The sequence below is a fragment of the Danio aesculapii genome, chromosome 15, assembly GCF_903798145.1.
Source record: "Danio aesculapii chromosome 15, fDanAes4.1, whole genome shotgun sequence".
Classification (NCBI taxonomy): Eukaryota; Metazoa; Chordata; class Actinopteri; order Cypriniformes; family Danionidae; genus Danio; species Danio aesculapii.
In genome coordinates this window covers 26,155,443-26,170,442 of record NC_079449.1, presented here as the reverse complement: position 1 = coordinate 26,170,442, position 15,000 = coordinate 26,155,443, and the positions used below count along the sequence as shown (strand labels likewise).

The 15,000-nt window shown below is 34.7% G+C and overlaps 2 protein-coding genes across 5 annotated transcripts in view; both read left to right on the top strand.

Moving 5' to 3' along the window:
- Positions 1-594: 594 nt before the first annotated feature.
- On the top strand, positions 595-9,889 carry tlcd5a (TLC domain containing 5a). 2 transcript variants are annotated; one of them, XM_056474416.1, is made up of 3 exons: positions 595-890; positions 4,064-4,266; positions 7,051-9,889. In XM_056474416.1, the coding sequence occupies exons 2-3, from the start codon at positions 4,071-4,073 to the stop codon at positions 7,572-7,574; spliced, it is 720 nt and encodes a 239-aa protein (XP_056330391.1). In that variant the 5' UTR covers positions 595-890; positions 4,064-4,070; the 3' UTR covers positions 7,575-9,889. The 2 variants fall into 2 exon arrangements, with proteins under 2 accessions (XP_056330391.1, XP_056330392.1); XM_056474417.1 differs by lacking the exon at positions 595-890 and adding an exon at positions 3,679-3,978.
- A 2,269-nt stretch (positions 9,890-12,158) lies between these two features.
- The window catches only part of arhgef12a (Rho guanine nucleotide exchange factor (GEF) 12a), an 80,198-nt gene continuing 77,356 nt past the window's right edge, over positions 12,159-15,000 (top strand). For 2 of the 3 annotated variants that reach the window (XM_056473329.1, XM_056473327.1), the window contains exons 1-2: positions 12,160-12,772; positions 14,498-14,661. In XM_056473329.1, coding sequence (XP_056329304.1) covers positions 14,606-14,661 — 56 coding nt within the window. In that variant the 5' untranslated portion in view covers positions 12,160-12,772; positions 14,498-14,605. Of the gene's footprint in view, positions 12,773-14,497; positions 14,662-15,000 lie in introns of all 3 variants that reach the window. The other variant, XM_056473328.1, reaches the window with a different exon arrangement.

The window sequence follows — 15,000 nt, the reverse complement described above, 5'->3', positions numbered from 1 at the left end:
TTGTTAAGCCCACTAACCTGTGAGAGGCACACATGGAATTGATAATATTTAAGGGTTGGCAAGTGGTGAGAGAATAGGGGTTCAGGTGATCTCAGTTGGGTTTTTAGTTGTTGTTTGAATGATTCTGTGTGGTAATGGGAAGATCATTCCACCAGCATGGAACATTAAATGAAAATGTTTTAGAGTAGGAAAAACAAAATATACGAAGGTCAATGGATACAGCTTTTCAGCTATTTTTTTCTTCAAAATATCTTCTTTTGATACTCAACGATTTAAAACATAGGTCTCAAACTCAATTCCTGGAGGACTGCAGCTCTGCATAGTTTAGCTCCAACCCCATCAAACACAGCTGATCCAACAAACCAAGGTGTTCAAGAGTACAAGAGACTATTAAGCAGGTGTGAGATGGAGGTGGTTGGAGCAAAACTGTGCAGAGCGGTGGCCCTCCAGGGATTGAGTTTGAAACCTATGATTTAAAACAAGTAAATAATAACTAAATGAGTAGAGTTGTCATTTTTGGGTGAACTATCCCTTTAATTGCGTGGGTTTGTTGGACCGCACCAGCAGAGGTCGCCCTGCTGTAGAGAAGCGTCTTCCTCTTTGTTGTCCTCCTCCTCCTCTGCCTCCCTGTTGTGCGTGTTGTCCAGACGCTGAGAGACTGACTGAAATGTGGCTTTTGTTTGCGTGGTGATTTGCGTACCATCTCCAAGACGATGCCGTTCCAAGAGCGCTGAGCGCTCCAAGAGCGCTGAGTTCCCCGAAGGCTTCGTGTCTTCTCGGCTGCTGCTCTTCTGGACGTGATGCTCAGGCGGAGGAACATCCAGCATCCACGCCGAGCAGCACTCGCTCTCTCCCCGGCCTGCCACTGAACATGCCTGCTGCTTGAAGAGGTGTGTGTAGACCGTCTTTACTTTTTCCAAGAATAGGGTTCGTTTCGTAGCGACGCGTTTAACAAGCTCGTGTTAATTTAATGAAGCGTGGCATTAACTTTAGATAAGCCACAGCCCTGATTAGCTTAAGAGCCAGGATCTGTTTTGAGCAGAAACTCAGCCGAGTTGTGATATTTAATTAAATAGTAAGTTACTTTTATTTATTTTTTATGTCTCGAATTAAACTTTATTTATTTTGAACGTGTCTGTTTTATGAATTATGATAACGAAAAGTAGGTATGAGAGCTTTGTGAACAACTGTAGTCACCAAACAATTCTGTTAATGAATATTTTTGTAGAACAGTAATACTGTGTAATATTAATCGGTTTTACTTTACATTAATGGCTAATTTTACTTTTTGATAAATACTAATGTAATTTATTTTACATGTGTGTGTTAAACACAACTGTTGAATGGACTTTGAAATGTTTTAGCTACTGTGAAAACTTATCAGTTACAGTTTCTAAACGAGACTATTAGTAATTGTCTACACCATAAAAGTAGGATTAATGAAAATATTCTGTTTTCTTTTTACTTTTATTTACAATTTATTGGTTCATTTTATTTTTAATCAATTTATTACTTTGATCAAACATGTATTAACTGACGATAGCATATTAACATACGATAACATATCAAAAAGTTAAAGACTCCATGTTTCTAAACAAATGTGTTAATGACTGAGTTAGAAGACAATATGTTTCGCTCATATTTTATTCACATTCAAATGCTTTATTAATAGTAATAATAATTTTTATTTATAGTGCGCTTTTCTCAGACCCAAAGCGCTACAAGGCACACAAGGCAAACCGTAACAAACCAGAACAAGAAAAAACAGTAATAACAATAGGACGATAAAATATGAACAATAAAATTGAATGATTAAATTGACAAAAATATCAACCTAAATTAAAAGCAACGGTAAAAAGGCGAGTCTTGAGAAGTTTCTTAAAACAGTCCAGGGAAGCGGCATTCCTGATGCTGATGGGTAGACCATTCTTAGCTTGGGCGCACTGTACGAAAAAGCTCTACCCATTGATTTAACATTTGATGTTACATTGCATTAAACATACCTGTTTTTATTTCACTATGATATTATTAGTTGATATTATCTTAACTGTTCTATATAGTGCTTTTGAAGAAGACATTTAAATAAAAAAAAAATGAAATTTAAAGGAAAAAAATCTTTTGCTAAATGTACAGATAATTTCATAAATAAAAAGCAAACAAACAAAAAAACCCAGATAGAATTCAGACAAAGCAGAAATATGTACTTTAAATGGTTTTATAATTTGATTTTAATCATAATTGTAATGTATACCTTATAAAAAACTAGAATTAAAAACTATTAACTACAGGTGGTCACATTATATGTTTTGATGAGGTATTTGATTAAATAAAGCTAATAATTAGGGCTTGGAGATTAATTGAAAAGTAATCGATTACACATTCTGAATGTCGATTTCGATCAAATTTTTCCAGGTAAATTTTTTTTCTATTACTTTCCCTATCATGTGCAGAGTCAAGTGACCCCGCTCTGTTTTACACTTCTGCGTCAAGCACAGCATATGATAGGGCTGGACGATTTAGCCTAAAATCAAAATCTCGATTATGATTAATGAACGATTATTTTGTGTATAGATAGATAGATAGATAGATATTGCCTTCATACTTCACCGACAAGTTTTGTACAGTCAATATGCTCACGTATTACAGGTCATAACAACTGAAATGAAAACACGCATGAAATGAACAAATAAAATGTACAAATGAACAGTCAGTTTTTTCTTATAAAAAAGTGAAGATAAATAACTTGCACTTTTGGATTCAAAATAAATAATTTTCTGTGCTTTTTTCTCATATTAAAAATAGAAAATAAGCAGTATCACTTCTAAATAAAACAACTCTTGTATATCCTGTAAATAATATTTTAAACAGTGCATTTCTTAAATCTTTTGTAAACAAATATTTTAATGTAAATAATCATTTTAGTGTAATGGTGCAGAAACAATCATCATCAATTTAGTGCAAAGTAAGGCTCAAGAATGGGTCCATCATCCTACCTGACTAGAGATCAGATGTGGCTGCAAAGGGACAGCAGAAGTATAAATCAGCCTCAGACTTTTAAGGCTGATTTATACATCTGCAACAAGTGATCGGTGTGACCCACGGCGCCTGCCTTGTGCGTAACTGTGCATTTATTGTTCAGCGGGCTGTTTGTGTTGCTCTGCAATAACACTTCCGAAATGATAACCGGGTTTTTATGTTCCTCTGTCTCGAGTTTCTTCACGGGGGTTTTGTTTTTTTCTGAGCGCTACCTTAATGTACAAGAAGTGAAAACTCGCTTCACCAGCCTTCACGCAGTCACATACCCCTCGCCGTGACTGATGCTGACACTGACCTCTCAAAAAATTTTACTACACGTGGTGATGACGCATAGCTCTGAGATTGGTCTGCTTGGTAGTGTTGATGAGTGTGGGCAGCATAAAGAGGGCAAAAAAAATCATTCATTAATCGTAATTGAGTTAAAAATAATCAATTTTGATTTTAGGCCAAATCGCCCAGCCCTTCTAATAATATATTTATTTACACTTCATAATTCAGCTTTTTTATTTCATAATATATTTATTGCATTTTAATGTATTTGCCTTTTTTATTTGTTTTTTAAATTTTTTTATTAATTTATTTTTCATTTTTTATTGAACCTGTTAAGAATAAAAACTGTTCTCACTTCCCAAAACCTACATAGAATATCAGCATCCTGACACATATTTAGGTTTGATAAAATAGCCTAATATTGACACAGTTCTAGTACTTTACATACGAGGTTCATACAACATGCAGAGAAAGGGCCTCAGATAAGGTTGCCACAGTAACTTTTGGTCTAGTTTTGACACACCCAGACACCCATCCAGACTTTAGTATTTCTCAACTCATGATGTGAAATCCACCATCACCCCTTCAGACACACTCAAGTAACTTTAGCATTTATTCCACATCACAATCAAAGGAAAAGTGCACTTTTTATACAGCTTTGTGGCGCTTCACGTAAGTACTCATCTCATGCATGCATGTAATTTAAGATGTTAAAGCATTTTTCTGAATTTGACAGCTCATTGTGTATTCTTCACAGAATAAAGATGTCGCCGTTAGTGCTCGGAGTCGGAGTGTGTTTAGCCGGCTGGATTGCTCTTTATGCTTTGCTGTGCTACACAAATGGCTCTTGTGGCTATGAATGGAACTGTCGGCTTGTTACACTATTCCATGGCATCCTTGCAGTCTGTATAACTGCTTACATTGGATACATAGATGGACCGTGGCCTTTCACCTACCCAGGCAAGATGCATCAACTGTTAATGTGTGTAATGGGGTGTGCGATAAATTCTTCCTGTTTAAAGGGATAGTTCACCCAAAAATTTGATTAGATTCAACTTTATTGTCATTACACATGTACAAGTACAAGGCAACGAAATGCAGTAAAATGAAAGTTCTGTCATCATCATTTACTTGTCCTTTATTTATTGCCAACCAGTTTGAGTTTTTTTTTTTTGTTGTTGAACACAAAAGAAATTTTGAAGAATGTTGGAAAGCGGCAGCTATTGATTTCATAGTGTTTTTTTTGTTCCTCCAAACGAAGCCAGTGGCTGCTCTTTTACAGCATTCTTCAGGATATCTTGCTTTGTGTTCAACAGAAGATAGAAATGCATAAAATTTTAGAACCACTTTGAGTAAATAGTTCATAAATAAAATCATTTTTGCGTGAACTATCAGTTTAATGAAGGATTATACAGCACAGAGGTGGCATGAATGTATTTAAACTGCAATTACGATGGCATAAGTAGTACTACTCTGTCATTAATGTTTTAAATAAAACATTTTTATTTTGTATTCATTTTAAATTGGATTAATTTTATACAATAAATTGAATCATAAAGTGACTTTCTGTGTCAAATCATATTCTAAGTAAGTACTACAATTGAATAAAAACCTATATTGCAACTGTTACAAGCTTAAGTTAATATAGTATAAAAGTTCAGTATAGCATATGCATGTTATTAATGAAATCTGGAACTACATGTACCATATCATTATTGTCACTTGGCTAGTGGTGTCAGTACTAATTCTGTTGTAATTCTAATCAGTATTACAATTGCGATGATGCTGATATTTGACTTGTTTACTTTTTTGCAATCATGATTTTTGCAATGGTACAAATGTAACTTTAACATTATAACTTAACTCATGTTGTTAGACAATCGTGAAAGAATCATGTCACAATATCAGTATCATGACTTTTATCGAACTAATTTTATTATAAAAATCGTGGTAAAATCAGATAAAGAGATTAATACCATAAATTGGGAGTCGAGTAAATCGTTACGTGCCTAGCAGGTAGGCATATATTGATGTAGGAACTAATCAATGAGTCATTCATCCCATCAAATTATTTGAAAGGTTGATTCATAGACAGTGTCAACGCTAAGGATTTTTTTTTCTACTGGCCTGTTTCAGATTTTTACTTGCGGTGCCAATTTTCACTGGCCCCACCAAAAAAAAGAATAGCTATTTCTTAGCCACATATCTTAAATAATGTGTCAAAAGCCAAACATAATTGTATACATACACTTTTTGTATACAACTTCAACAATTTTTATCTGGACAGACTTTAAATGAAATATTTTTAAATGTGAATCCATCTAAAATTGTACAATTTTTATCAAAAGTAAACCTTAAAAAACTGTTTTAGATTTTTATTTTGTACATTATCATTATTATTTATGTATTTTACCTTGTATATTATTTATTGCTGTTGATGACTTAATTGTTAGAATATTTTTATAAATATAGAAAATTGGTATTTATAAAACGTGCTAAAATTGATCTATTTTTATTTTTTGGCCATGACATAGCCATAGAAGCTGAAATGGCAATAAAATTAAAACTCTCTCTCTATATATACAACTTTTGTAAAAATCCATCTATTAAATTAATCAATCTAATAAAAAAGTTGGCTAGAATTATGCATTATAGGCTTAAATTAAAGAGGGAAATAACAGATTAAACGAGACTGCAGTCAGATCATGAAGCAGATCATTGTTCATCTTTCTTTCGAGGTGTCAAACAAAACAACAGGCCTAATACAACGTATTATAAGATTAAAATATGGAAAAATTATCAGATGGTAATTTGTCAATTTTCATAACAGATAAACAGCTCTCTGTGATATTTCAGCATGCTTTCACTTTCGTATTCGACATGAAACACACATTTACCCATAGGAATGACATCCCGTCCTACTCGTATTGCTCTCTTCATATATCCGTATATGGCTATTACACAGCCATAGGACACTGATATAGTCTGGTTTGTCAGTTCGTTGGATTGTTTTGCTTTCTCACTACAGTCGATCCGCTCCAAGCTGAGACCACCTCATTCGACCATTTGATTTGGCGCAGCTTCGAGATTGCAGGATTCACATATGCCAAATGAACCTCACTAACTGGAAAAATGAGACCGGTTTTGAAACAAACGTCTAGGTGTGAAAGCACACTATTTACACACAATTGACAAGTCGCAGCTAAATTAAACTTTAGTGACAAGACCATGCTGTCTACTGTCTTGAGCATCTAGCATGCTGGCCCCAGATCATCGAGCAATCCTTATTGTCGAGCCCTGCATAGAGAATCATATCACGTCACTTTATGAATGGGTCATTGAATTATTCACTCAACCTTTTTGTTTACGAACACAGTCATAAAGTCATTCGAACATAACTGTGTGTTCCTCAAAAATGCAACACACTTCTTAAGTGGTTTTGTTTGAATCTCTTTCCATTAAAATCTGCACTACACCAGCCCTCCAGTACCTAGTGTTAAACACCACTCGTCTAACATGCAAGTCATTTAATATTGACCTACTGCTGGAGACCCTTAAAATTAATTGTAATAGTGCTAATGTTCCCCTTTTTTGATGATTGCTTGACACGCTGTCAGCAATGCACACAGCATTGTTAAAACACCAATTATAATATTATAACAATATTGCACACCCCTAAAATATAACTATACTTTCATTAGCGGTCTTACTTTTCATTTTTGACCATATGCATTTGCTTTACAGGTACCAAAAACACCCCTCTGCAGATCAGCGCATTGGTGGTCAGTCTGGGCTACTTCATCTTTGACATGGCCTGGTGTGTTTACTTCCGCACCGAGGGCCTGGTGATGCTCGCCCACCACACCATGAGTATTCTGGGTATCCTGCTCACCCTGTGGCTGGAGGAGTCCGGCATCGAGTCCTGCGCCGTTCTGTTCGGCAGCGAGATTACCAACCCCCTGCTCCAGACGCGCTGGTTTTTAAAACACTCTGGTCGCTACGATTCCTTTCTCGGAGATGTGGTAGACGTCGTGTTCGTGGCGCTCTTTGTGTTCATGCGCATTTTCGTCGGCGGTGCCATGTTGTACTGTGAGCTGATCTCTCCGAGGCCTAAGTTCATTATTAAATGTGGCGGAGTGGCCATGTATGCGCTATCCTGGGTGTTCATGGCGGATATTGTCCGTTTTACATACCGTAAATATCAGGTCTGGATGAATCGGCACAGGATGATGGCAGAGGTCAACGGGCTAAACGTGAAGAAAGATTGAAATGGATCTCTCAGATATCTGCCTCTTGTTTTTAACACTGGAGAGAGGATTGAGAGCTAGCGAACCAGCTAATAACGCTCTGCAGCTAATAGATGTTTACATATTTTTTTAAAAAGGATATCAGCCATTAATGTTCATTTCTGGTTGGTCTTTTTTATGATTTGAAGTTACGATTTAACACGGTATTCTTACAAGCAAATCTAATTTCATATACTGTGTTTGTACTCATCAGGATTGAAGTGTTTTAAGTACTGGATATATTTGATATTTTTTGTATTTAGGAACAGTACTTTTAAGTCAATTTAATTAGTAACATCGCCTTTACAGTTTTGCATTTCCATTAAAGGGGACCTATTATGCAAACTCTTTTTTTTTTTTAATATATGGGGTTTAAACATCTACCCTGTGAGGATATAGCCAACTTCTAGTGGTAAAAATTAATCCATACTATTTTCATCACACTTTATAAGAAACACGTTGATTGTTGACATCATCGGAGGAAAGTCCCGTCAATTAGTGATGATCTTTCCCCCGTTAGCATAAACGCAGCCCTGAGTGAGGCCATGTCCACACTCATGGGTACTTTTATGAAGAAAGATTTCCCTGCTTTCGTTGTAAAAAAAAAATCTGTCCACATGAAAACGCAAAAGGTTATGGACACGCCAAACCAACAGGTGGCGATAGTGACACCTTTATACTGGATTAAGTATATTTTGCGGGTAAATTGCAATGTCAATGGACATTTCTCAATTCTAAGAACGGACACGCGGTCTTGCTATGTCACCTCGGAAGAACAAACTCGGGAGACTGCGAGAACAGAGAATGCGTCCTGTGAGAAATGAGATGCTGCGTTCTTCCAGATGGTCATATGACCGTCACACATTTTTAACGGACAATTATTTAAATATTACAGCATTCATACGATTTATTGTTTTTATCCTTTTCAGTATATACAACACGCACAAGCCTTACAAAATAAACTTTGCACAATACAAGTAATACAGATTTTAATACGAATTTCAACACCCTTAATGTGTTTATGCCTTTATTACAATTTTCATGTTAATGTTTACATTCACCGTCTCATTTGGGGAAACTCCTGAGATAATCAAGTTATATTTGTGAACTTTAATATTAAAAATGCTGCTCTTCCCACCTGCTTTTTTCAGCCGCAATGACTTCTTGGACTCTTAGAGCAAGCACTGTGCTGAAATCTGCATAGATGCATCCCTGATACCAAGAACGCATCCGGAAAACTTCATGCGTCCTCGGTTCTAGCGGTGTTGAGTTTTGAAATTGAGCTTTAGCAGTTGATAATGACGTTACACGAGGATGCAGAAACGCTGTAAAACGCATATTTAGAAACAGCCAATGCAAACTTGAGAACAGAGGGGGATTACCGCTCTCTGGTTGGACAATGCCATATGCGTGATATGTTTGCTTTGTGCAGAATTTGCCTCATTAACGTCTACCATGTTCGGTGTGAGCCCAGCCATTTTGGCCAATCTAAAAGTAGAAAACAGCGTGCATGCTGACGTTGTGAGGCGAAAACTCCAGTTTTAGCGTCCACACGACCACACTGTACCTGGATTTTTTGAAAAATCTTCACCTTAGCCGGAGTGTTCAGAAAGATTCGGTTTCAGTCACCGATACTGCGTTTTTATGTGGACAAACAGCAGAACCACATAGAAAAAGTGCAGCTTTGAAAATACCCGTGTTCATGTGGGCAGCGCCTGATAAGTAGCACAGACATTCTTATGAGTAGGCCCGAGAGCACAATCTCATTAGAATTTAAAGCCACAACCCTGATCCCCAAAAGTGGCAATTTCAAAGAGCTATAAAATTGCATCTGCAGAGTATTTTGAGCTGAATCTTCATATACACACTTTAGGGTCATCAGAGATTTGACATTTTGTAAAAAGCGGCATAATAGGTCCCCTTTAAACTTTAAGTATGTGCAATATGCAGTAGGGATTTTGAAACACTACTAAATGTTTCTGGAGGATTACTGAATGATTTTTGTGTGAAAAAGTAAACCCAGAAATCTTTTTGTGTTTGGAATTTTTAACTATTTTAAAAAGGGAAACTGAGTGACTTACAAACTGTCCATCTGTCATGGTGAATTGACCACACCAGTTGATAAAATCAATAAACATTGTCATAAGTTTCATAAATTAGATTGAAGTGTTAAAGGGTGTTGTCACATCTCAGATTAAACATAACTATGTTATAATGGTGTGTGTAATTGTATCATATATGTGTTAAAGAAAAGGGATTTTCTAAGCATTAGAAAATAAAAGTGTAATACATCTTTACATGTATTTTTTTCATGTTACAACATGTCCTGGTTTTTGTCTCATTTAAAAAAATAAATAATATAATAATATAAATAAATAAATAAAAAATAAATAAATATATACATTTGAAGTCAGAATTATTAGCCCCCGTTTATTTTTTCCCCCAGTTTCTGTTTAACGGAGAGAAAAATTTTTCAACACATTTCTAAACAACATAGTTTTAATAACTCATTTCTAATAACTGATTTATTTTATCTTTGCCATGATGACAGTAAATAATATTTGACTAGATATTTTTCAAGGCACTTCAGTACAGCTTAAAGTGACATTTAAAGGCTTAACTAAGATTAATTAGGTTAACAGGATACGGTAATTAGGCAAATTATTGTATAACGATGGTTTGTTCTGTAGATCGGAAAAAAATAGCTTAAAGGGGCTAATCATTTTTACCTTAAAATGTTTTTTTTTAAATTAAAAACTGTTTTTATTCTTGCCGAAATAAAACAAATAAGACTTTCTCCAGAAGAAAAAATATTATCAGACATACTGTGAAAGTTTTCTTGCTCTGTTAAATATCATTTGGGAAATTAAATTTTTTTTTTTTTTTAAGGGGGCTAATAATTCTGACTTCAGCTGTGTGTATATATATATATATAAATATATATATATATATATATATATATATATATATATATATATATATATATATATATATATATATATATATATATATATATATAATGGTGCATTTGAACAAAACAGATTTATTAAACAGATATATTTATTAAAATAATATTTTAGTCATAGAACATCTTGGAAAGGTGGATAGAATGGAAAGATAATACATTTAAATTCATGCAACATTTCAACTAAATTTTATATATTTTTTATTCTCTTGATTTTTTGCTATTTTTGAAAATGTTATTTAATATTTTTCCCCAACATAAATTTGGGCTACTAATTTTTGAACCATTATTGTAAGTTATTGTGTCAGATTAGCTCCAGATTTGGCTTCAGTACTGATAAACTAATATAATATATGCACAAATATAATATTGTAAAGCATCCTATAGAAATTATTAATTTAACTGAGAGATTTGTGGGGGGTGTACTCGTATATGCTTAGCATTGTATATACATAAATATATACACACACACACACACACACATTTTAACATGATTTACAGAAGACACTAATTTAAAAATGTAAACTTTACCACTATCCTTCAAAACATTGTTTTTTGTCACTAAGCAGTTTATAATAATTTACAATATGATATATTTTTGTATAATCCTTTGTTCTTCCAGATATTATAATAGGTAACAGTAGCTTGTTTTCATTTTAAAATGTTATGCTGAATGAGGATGAAACATTATATATACTATGTTATCACGTAATAGACCTTAATATAATTTTAAATAAAATAAACATTTTTATATTATAAATAAATTATCTTTCCCAGTACTGGGTTGCAGCTGTAAGGGCATGTAAAACATATGCTGGATAAGTTGGCAGTTCATTCTGCTGTGGAGACCCCTGATGAATAAAGGGAATAAGCTGAAGGAAAATGAATGAATAAATAAAATATAGCATCTTTTTATTATAATAATAAAAACCCACCCCCTTAACAAAAGACAAAACAAGTAAAAATATTGTCGCTTGGAGTTTGACTTCAAAATTAGTTAAGATATTTTATATGGAAATTTGTAAAGGCTTCGCGTAGATACATATTTCAGCTCAGTGTCACTATGCTCTGTAAAATGTTAAAGCCTTTAGTAAGAATTGCAGTTTTGTAAACGTCCACCATGTGGCAAACTAAATCAACAGTTGCAAAACATTTTCGCAGCCTCGGGTATGAAGTTGAGTGGCTCGCGTTTTCCAGTGGAATAATTAAACACAATTAACCATCTGGACATATGAAAATTCACGTCTTAAAAATACCACAGAAAATAAGCGAACAGTGAACGCCTTGTCTAAATGACTATACATACACAAATGTTCGTTCCATTCAAGTTATGCAAATGTTTTATGAACAAAACTCCGAAACTGCTAACGTTACACCCGCAACAATCTACAGCTTCATTAAGAAGTTATGAAAAACTCTGTCCTGACATGTTTCAGAAGTTGGGGTGAATCTTTGTGAGGAAGCGACTTTGAATCCCCATCATCAATTTAGTATAAACCAAAAACATTTACAGTTTCTCAAAAATAACCAAACGTGTCTAACTAGACAGTATTGTGTGACACTGCCATTCGGTTGAGCACAGAGAGCGTGAGTGTACTCGGCGGAGTCGGAAATGCTGTCCGTGCAGGAGGTTCAGTAGGTTTTGAGACAGAGCCCCGCGGGAGACACGGCAGCACTCTCCGGTGTTCTCAACTTTCCCCACTTTGATGGATCTGAACCTACAACCTCCATACGGATTTTAACGTGGATCATCACTTTCGTACGAACTCGATAAAACCCGTAAACGCATTCGGAGAGACCTATGCGAACTTTACTAAGCGGGTTTGTTTATTTTGATGCAGACTTCGTCGCCGCTCCATGGAAACTCTCCGCGGGGTGACACGTGTATGAACGCGTGCATTTTCGCCCTGTCTGGATGACTGTGGGCTTGGTGTGGATGTATGAGGGTGTTTATTATTATTGTTGGGAAAAAATCGCGTCTCATTTTTGAAGTGGACGATGTTAGGCTGCTGTTAGCTTAGCATAGCAAAGGCCTTGAGTCTGCAGTCTGGTTTGCGGTACGAGTATCAAAACTGCTGCTGCTGCTGCTGCCTTGTTGGCTGTGGAAATACACATTCAGCATTAGGACGCTCAAAAGTGCTTTAATCGCTAAAGGAGTGTAAGTTCGAGGAGAAAGTGTATGGGCTTCACCGGGGAGCTGCTGCTGTACATGAAGGTACGTTTTCAGTTGCAAGATATAACGGAAAATGATACATTTTTAGAGTTATTTTGGGTAAATTATAGAGCTGATCCATTCACGTATTTTGATTTGCCTTTTTGTTAAACTTCTATGGATGATTCGTTTTTTTGTGTGTGTGTGTGTACAGGATATGTTTAGTATGTTTTATAAGTTTGAACTACAGTTAATTTACAATTAGAGTTAGTAATGTAGTTATAAACAGTAGGTTGATTTATTGGAAAACAGCACCACTGCTGGAGGAACCAGATATTCGTTGGCTTACATCAGGATACTTTCCTTATCATTAAATGGTTTACAGGGTTTTTGCTGATTTTAAAAGTCATAATTTGACATAAAGGTCCCACTTTCAGCAATATGTATCTAAATTTTTTATTTAATTGTCAATCTGTCAGTAAATGATCAGGTTGTCTGCAAGGTCATCAAAAGTCTTAAAATGTCTTAAATGTCATACAATTTTAGGGCTTAACAAGTCTTGAAGTCACTTTAATATTTCATTGTAGGTCTTAAATCATGTTAAACAGGTCTTAATTTTCCTATGTCCAAATAAAGCTACCCAATCACCAAAAATACATCTCAAAACTGTATTTGTTTTTATTGCAAAGAGATACAAATCACAACGGCTGTTAGACATGTTTATGGCAAATTCTCCTAATTAAATTCCATAAGCAGAGAAAGAAAACTAAAGCAACACATCTCTTTACAGGATTTTCCATTAATACTTTTTTTTTTTACTGAATTTACATTAGAAATTTTTTTTTTTTCTGTTTTCTAGAACAAAGTGTAAACTTGAAATGTAAAATGTAGACATGAAGTGTCCTTTTGGTTAAAATAAGGTGAAATATTGTCATTGTCTTTAACCTTTTTTAAATATAAGTTACCCTTTTTGATGCTGTTTTTATGTATACATTGTTCTAAGAATGTTTTGATCTTAGATCTTTGGTCTTGGAGTTTATTAAAAACTTCAGAAAATCAGTTTTTTTATTTTTAGATGTCTATTTCTGTACTCTTGCACAGCACAAAGGTCAACTACTGTTTCTGTTTTTAATTAGATTAGTTTAATGCTGGATAGGCATGGGACAAAACGTTTTCAGGGTATAACGCGGTTTGGAAAAGCTTTAAAATCATCAAAAATTTCTGTAATAACGTTCCGAAGGTATGTGTACCATTTTTTTTAAGACAGTATCTTCAGCAGAAAAGATATCCAAATATGCCATTTTAAATAATAAAGAAATCTGTGTTTGAAACACATGAAGACAGCAGAAGTCTATAATTCATTTTGCCTGACATGTTTACTGCTCCAAAATATTTAAAATGTTTCTCAAACTATATTGTGCTCAAAAGGGAAAAAAGTTTCAGTTTTTTACCCAGACATTTAAAAAGAATATATTTTAGAGCAATAATCACAATACCGTGAAACTGTGATATTTTTATCCAAGGTTATCATACCGTCAGAATCTTACAACGGCCTATGCCTAATGCTGGAAGATATGAAGCAATGGCTTAACATGCTAATTTTACGTTTTAGGTATTCAAAGCTATTCAAACCCTTTTATATTGTTCAATTTCAATTTCATCTGCACATTCAGTTTTGACAGTTTTTTAGCATGTGTTTCTTTAAAACAGTCAAGAATTAATTGCTGTTTTGGTAAACTGCAGGGGAACATTTATAATAAATGTTCTGCTTTTTATAATTTTTATTAGTGAACCTCCCGGTCAGCAGAGCAGAATACGGATGCAACAGCCACATTCAACATTAGAAACCGATGCTTCTCCAGATGCATCTGAAAATGACTATAGGATATTGGATGAATGAAAGCTAAACACAAAAGCCCAATGAGCGACACACGGTCTACAGTCCCTGACAGGTATGTATGATTTATGTTCATGCTATGTGGACAAACTCGCTTTTGTTCTGATCCTACGATGTGTTTAAGCGGACACCCATATCTCAGCCTTCGGAAGTCTCTGAATGGTGAAATGTGAGGACATGATTGCGCTTGGTCTTGCGTATTATTTGTTTTTGCAGTCTGTTTTGTGGTTTAACTTTGAGAAGTCAGTTACTATTAGCCACTCAATGAATTTTTGAGAATTTGGATGCAGTTACGTTCATTTCTTTAAGTTTTTCTTTGGTCTAGTGTAAGTACAGTCACGAACAGTCAGTATCTACTGTGTTGGTAATTTATTTTCAATCCTAAATCATGTTA

Bases quoted from the DNA above. Each gene is read 5' to 3' on its own strand.
- tlcd5a (XM_056474416.1), top strand. From the start codon at position 4,071: ATGTCGCCGTTAGTGCTCGGAGTCGGAGTGTGTTTAGCCGGCTGGATT. The intron at 4,267-7,050 runs GCAAGATGCATC...TTTGCTTTACAG, and splicing joins GTGGCCTTTCACCTACCCAG to GTACCAAAAACACCCCTCTG.